A 6,543-nucleotide genomic window follows, 5' to 3' on the forward strand; every position below is an offset into this window, starting at 1 on the left:
GTGAGTTCTGGTGTAGTGTTCTGTCTTGTGTTCATGACCTTGAGAAGGTGACCCTTTGCCCCTTGCTGTGGTTCCAGCACCAGGCCAAGATCAAGTCTCTGACCGACTACATGCAGAACATGGAGGAGAAGAAGAGGCAGCTGGAGGAGAACCAGGACGTTCTCACCGAGGAACTCGCCAAGCTGCAGGGCCAGGGTGGGCTCCTCAACCTCCTCCCCACTCATACACACACACACACACACACACACACACACATACACACACACACACACACACATACATACACACACGCTCATCCTTCTTTACGCTTCTCTCATCCTCGCCAACTGTAGCTTTGAGTTGTAATAGTAATAAATCATCTGTCTCTCTCACTTTGCTTCACTCTCTCTCTCTCTCTTTCTCTCTCTCTCTCTCTTTCTCGGTTGCTTTTTCTCTCTCTCTCACACACACACACGCACACACTACTCCAAATCTAATTAAAATGTTACTCCACGGCTAAGGCTTTAATCATTGTCATTTGTGCTCATGTGTTTTCACCACAGAGAAGATGCATGAGGTCTCTGGGATGGAGAATGAGAAGGACATAGATCGGCTGCAGGACGCCGAGGAAATTAAGGTAATGAGATCAATCAGTAATTTACTGAAACCACACACACACACGCGCACACACACAGCACACACACACACACACACACACACACACACACACACACACACACACACACACACACACACACACACACATCTTTGGTCCTGCTGTCCAGTGTGGAAGATGTAATCCCGTTAAGGTTTGTGAAGAGTCGGGTTTCTGAAACACCCTGCCAGCCTCAGCCTTACCAACACGAACCCCACCTCATCATTTAATTGTGGAATTAGCGCAGCCAGTGAACATCACCATGTCACAGAGAAAACAGTTCACAGAGAACAGGGCACAGAGTGGATGACAGTTATGAGTCTCTGAGTCACTAAGCCATTTGTTCCCAATTCTGTTTTCAGAGATGGAAAACCTAAATAAAAAATAATTTCAATGATGTAAGAAGGAAAAATGCTAGATGAATGTAGCACTGGAGGCAGTACATACACGTTACAATAAAAACAACACTGAATACTGAATACTGTGTAAATAAATCTAAATCAGTGTAAATTAATCTGAATCAGCACTGAATACTGTGTAAATGAATCTGAGGAGACAGATTGAGGGTTGCGTTCCCCTAGTGGTTGAGGTGTGGGCTAAAATTACTGATGGTGTGCTGGCCTGTTGTATCAAAACTCTGGTTAGTGACATTGAGCTGGCCTGCTTTATAAAAATCACCACTGATTGGCTGAATATCCTATTGTGATGCCCTCTTTAGAACCTCAGTTATTTCTCAGATATTTGCACACCTATAAAGTAGTTCCACCCCCCCACCCCCACCCCCACGTTGCATTGTGGCTTCATTACCACCTCAAATATGCATTATTTTTCTGATACCTGAATGCTGGTGCCATCCATTATCCCTGACACATTGTGCTGTGTTTCTTTATGAAACTATGATGACTGACGGGTATGCTGTGTCTGTCCTGCAGAAGTCGTTGGACGAGCAGATGGTCAACCATCGGGACACCCACCAGAAGCAGTTGTCCCGCCTCAGGGACGAGGTGGCCGTCAAGCAGAGGATGCTGGACGAGCTCAAAGAGTAAGATGCCCTGCTACGAGACACGTCAAATTTATTACATCCATGATACTTAGTCATTTGGATTACACTTTTATCCAAAATGACTGATATGTCAATTATCATGAGGGCCAGCCAGTCCCCCCTCCCCACCCCCCCGAGCAACTCAGGGTTAAGTGCAACAAGAGGGTTGGTAAGGCTGGTTGGTATAGTGGTAGCGTAGTGGCTAAGGAGCTGGATTAGCATGCAGTAATGGTAGCGTAGTGGCTAAGGAGCTGAGCTAGCATGCAGTAGTGGTAGCGTAGTGGCTAAGGAGCTGGGCTAGCATGTAGTAGTGGTAGCGTAGTGGCTAAGGAGCTGAGCTAGCATGCAGTAGTGGTAGCATAGTGGCTAAGGAGCTGAGCTAGCATGCAGTAGTGGTAGCGTAATGGCTAAGGAGCTGGACTAGCATGCAGTAGTGGCAGCGTAGTGGCTAAGGAGCTGGACTAGCATGCAGTAGTGGTAGCGTAGTGGCTAAGAAGCTGAGCTAGCATGCAGTAGTGGTAGCGTAGTGGTTAAGGAGCTGGACTAGCATGCAGTAGTGGTAGCGTAGTGGCTAAGGAGCTCGGCTAGCATGCAGTAGTGGTAGCTTAGTGGCTAAGGAGCTCGGCTAGCATGCAGTAGTGGTAGCTTAGTGGCTAAGGAGCTCGGCTAGCATGCAGTAGTGGTAGCGTAGTGGCTAAGGAGCTGGACTAGCAAACAGTTGCCAGACAAGTTAAGGGTTCAGTTCCCAGCTGCCACAGTTGCTCTTGATCTCCATCCACCCATATTTAGTATAACGTTACTCTCTCTGTGTGCAGTCTGAATGTGTTTAATGTAAAGGTATCTTTGTCTGTGTGTCTTAATGTGTTTAGTGTAAAGGAAATTCTCTCTCAGTTGGAATATGTTTAATGTAAAGGAAATGCTCTCTGTGTGCAGTCTGAACGAGAGCCTGCTGCTGGAGCAGAAGAAGCTCATGTCCGACTACGAGAAGCTCAAGATGGAGGAGCAGGAGAAGGACCAGAAGTTGCAGCAGCTCATGTGAGTTTCTCCTCACGGTTTCACTGCGCTAAAGGGCCCTTACGTCACACTGCCATAGAGCTACAGGGCCCTTATCTCACGCTGCCATATCTGGTTTTGTAGAACCCAATAATTTGAAAATTAATCATTTTAATTTAATAACTCCGAGTAGTGTGATAGAAATCACTGTGTCTACCTTATCTTATTGAAGACTAAGCAGCAAAACTGGTTACAGCGTTACCACATTCAAGTTTGTTCAAGTCCGACCCGGGTCAATTTTGCTGATCCCACCCCATTTCTCTCTCCCAATCGCTTTATTCTCTTCACTGTCCTATACAATAAAGGCAAAAAGCCCAAAAACATATACTTAAAAAAAAAAAAAGCTGGTGACATTATTGGGTTCTACATGGATTTTACCTCACTTTACCACACAGATGGACGATGGAAAAGTTAAAGGATTTGAATATATTTGTATCTGACCCTGGATAAGATATCTCTACCAGCACGTTTTATTTTTCAATGTGCTGGTCACAGTAAATGCAGTACCCAAGTGATTGGTCTTTCCTCCATCACCATGATCCATGAGAATCAGGCGGTAGCACTGTCGTAACAGTAATTAACCTTTAACCAGGAATTAATCTGTGTCTCAAACTGCCATGTTGGGTTCTCCAATTTGAGGGTCTGGGGCATGGAAAGCCCTAACCTGACTCTCGCCAGATGAATTTCGTTCCGCCTAGCTCCACTCATCCATCTGGGACCAATCCATTGGAGTGTTGCTTCAGAAGGCTGGGCCTAATCAAAAAATGCTTGCATATGATTGAATAAGCCACTTGTCCGTCATCTATTGACGTGCTACTTCAACCACTCACATCGAAGCCAACCCGTGACGCTGATAACAGTCTCACAGTCGCTTCTATGCTATGTCACATCTATGAAACTCCTGCCCTGCGTCCTGATTGGCTGTACCATAAAATCTGGTGCAGAAATCACTCTCAATGGAAGAGGTCCCAGATGGATGTGAGTGAAGCTAGGCGGAGCTAAGCAGAACGAAATTCATCTGGCGAGAGTCAGGTTAGGAAAGCCCTTGAAAAGTACTTGAATTTTATACTTTTATACTATATGCTCGTGTGATTGGTCTTTTTTTCCGCCAGCATGATCAATGAGAAGCAGGAGGTGGCCAGGCAGGACCTCAAGGGGCTCGAGGAGACTGTGGTGAGTTTAACATCATTTAAAAATCATCATAACGTTTAATAATCATTTCACTCCACACAATTACTTGTTTAATAACAATCATCTCACTCCACACAATAACTAAATCTAAATAAAACTAATTGAACATTAAATCCTAACACCCAAGCAGAGGGAAGTGAATACTAAGTACAGACTGTGCCACTGTTTGCCTCCTCAGGCCAAAGAGTTGCAGACACTCCATAACCTGCGCAAGCTCTTCGTCCAGGACCTGACCATGAGGGTCAAGAAGGTAGGCATTGTCTTCTGAATCCTCAGACATTGTACTCCGCCGTGTATCAGTCTGCTGTTGTGTGTGCGGTTAAAATTTTGGATTCATTAGGTGTACCACTGCATCACTGCCTGACACTATTATTAAGAAAAAGAATCAGCTAGTAGAACAGGACAATGATTTCAGTGTTGATAGCTGTTGGTGTATTCATGTGTATGACTGACGGAATGAGTGTGTGTGTGTGTGTGTGTTTGTGTGTGTGTGTGTGTGTGTGTGTGTGTGTGTGTGTGTGTGTGTGTGTGTGTGTGTGTTTGTGTGTGTGTGTGTGTGTGTGTGTGTGTGTGTGTGTGTGTGTGTGTGTTTGTGTGTGTGTGTGTGTGTGTGTGTGTGTGTGTGTGTGTGTGTGTGTGTGTGTGTGTGTGTGTGTGTGTGTGTTTGTGTGTGTGTGTGTGTGTGTGTGTGTGTGTGTGTGTGTGTGTTTTATCTGTGTCACAGAGTGCAGAGATGGACTGCGAGGACGGCGTAGGCAGTGCTGCACAGAAACAGAAGATCTCCTTCCTGGAGAATAATCTGGAACAGCTCACTAAAGTTCACAAACAGGTACGGATAAAACATGGCACCTTAAGAGGCGTGCTAGTAAGAGATGCTAGCATCCACGGGTTTTTTCTCCCTTCTCCAGCGAACTCATCTCCCAATCAACACAACTCAGGGAGAGTAGAGTACTGAGTAGTATTTCTAACATACTACATCCTCCTCTCTGGAGGTCATTTTAAATCTGGAGGTCATTTTGAGTATTCCAAAATAATACTTTTATATTGGTTTATTAAACATTTTGCCATGATACAGTCATACTGTAGATGCTGATATGGCATTAAACTAAAACTACTTCTGAGTGTGGACGACCTTAACCCCGCTCCACTGTCCTCTGACATTTGCCCTATACCATTTTCCCTCTAACCTCTGCGTGTCCCTCCTGCAGCTGGTGCGTGATAACGCCGACCTGCGCTGCGAGCTGCCCAAGCTAGAGAAGCGTCTGCGTGCCACAGCTGAGAGGGTCAAGGCCCTGGAGTCGGCGCTCAAGGAGGCCAAGGAGAACGCCATGAGGGACCGCAAGCGCTACCAGACCGAGGTGGACCGCATCAAAGATGCCGTCCGCGCCAAGAACATGGCCCGGAGGGGCCACTCGGCTCAGATCGGTGAGCTACACACACACACACACACACACACACATATCCATGCACATATCTCTCTCTCTCTCTCTCTCTCTCTCTCTCTCTTTCACACACACACACACACACAGACATACAGTACGTGCATACCCACGCACACACACACACATACATACACCCACACATAATCACATACACACACACACACGCACACACACACACAAACAAACATACTGTGAGGAACCATCAACTACCAGGAGGGGGTGCCCGGCTCATAATTTCTAGACATTGTGTCTTGAGATAAGTGATCAAGTATAATCGATTAATAGGATCTGTTGTTCCTTGTTCTTTCATTTATTCTCAGAATGGAACCACACAAATTATGTCTCAATCCTGTTATTGTGACTCACCAAGTTAAAGTTCATATATATTTTATTAAATGTTAATATAATATCAATTTAAGTGTGTCTTTTGCTGCTATAGTAATTTTAATATAATGTTTATAATGTTAGCGTTGTAATGTGTTAATATAATGTTTGTCAGCGTTGTAATATGTTAATATAATGTTTATAATGTTAGCGTTGTAATATGTTACTATAATGTTTATAACATTAGTGTTGTAATGTGTTAATATAATTTTTATAATGTTAGCGTTGTAATACAATATGTTAATATAATGTTTAATAATGTTGTGTGTTTTGCAGCCAAACCCATCAGGGCAGGCCACCACCACTCCTCTCCCACCCCCCTTTCCATCAGGGGTGGAGGAACCGTCTACCACTACACCCACAACAGCAACTGAGCCACACAGTACGTATTGTATATTTACATTAAGACAGGCACTACAAATATTATATTTACATACAGTACGTATATTATATTTATATTAAGCCACAGTGTATTTACAATAAGCCAAATCTTTATTTTAGTCACACAATACACTATATTTATATAACAGTTATGTGCATTATTACACTTGATGGCGGTCTTTTTTGATGGCAGTTTAATAAAATACAGGGTTCCCACTCTAAGTCAAATGTAAAATTCCATGACTTTTCCATGACTTTCCCTGACAAAAAAAAAAGAATTTCCATGACTTACTATACTATTTACTAACGTATAGCGTTCAAGAATATTTTACTTTTTAGAGTGAGAGATCAATAAATGGGCATTGAATAAACAAAGTCGGGATACTCAAGGAAGCAGTAAAGCAAATTACCAGTTC

General features: G+C 43.9%; 1 protein-coding gene across 1 annotated transcript in view; it reads left to right on the plus strand.

Annotated features, from left to right (window-relative positions):
- The window catches only part of LOC143141755 (kinesin heavy chain-like), a 23,653-nt gene extending 17,533 nt beyond the window's left edge, over positions 1-6,120 (plus strand). Inside the window, exons 17-25 of the mRNA XM_076302468.1 lie at positions 78-195; positions 543-616; positions 1,567-1,676; positions 2,610-2,711; positions 3,842-3,902; positions 4,099-4,170; positions 4,645-4,749; positions 5,129-5,345; positions 6,023-6,120. Of these exons, the coding sequence (XP_076158583.1) occupies positions 78-195; positions 543-616; positions 1,567-1,676; positions 2,610-2,711; positions 3,842-3,902; positions 4,099-4,170; positions 4,645-4,749; positions 5,129-5,345; positions 6,023-6,120 (957 nt within the window). The remainder of the gene's footprint in view (positions 1-77; positions 196-542; positions 617-1,566; positions 1,677-2,609; positions 2,712-3,841; positions 3,903-4,098; positions 4,171-4,644; positions 4,750-5,128; positions 5,346-6,022) is intronic.
- The last annotated feature ends 423 nt before the right edge of the window (positions 6,121-6,543 follow it).

The sequence above is a fragment of the Alosa pseudoharengus genome, unplaced genomic scaffold (genome assembly GCF_046254945.1).
Source record: "Alosa pseudoharengus isolate Yale_2024_CS ecotype anadromous, Long Island Sound unplaced genomic scaffold, YU_APseudo_1.1 YU_APseudo_1.1_scf_24, whole genome shotgun sequence".
Taxonomy (NCBI): domain Eukaryota; kingdom Metazoa; phylum Chordata; class Actinopteri; order Clupeiformes; family Clupeidae; genus Alosa; species Alosa pseudoharengus.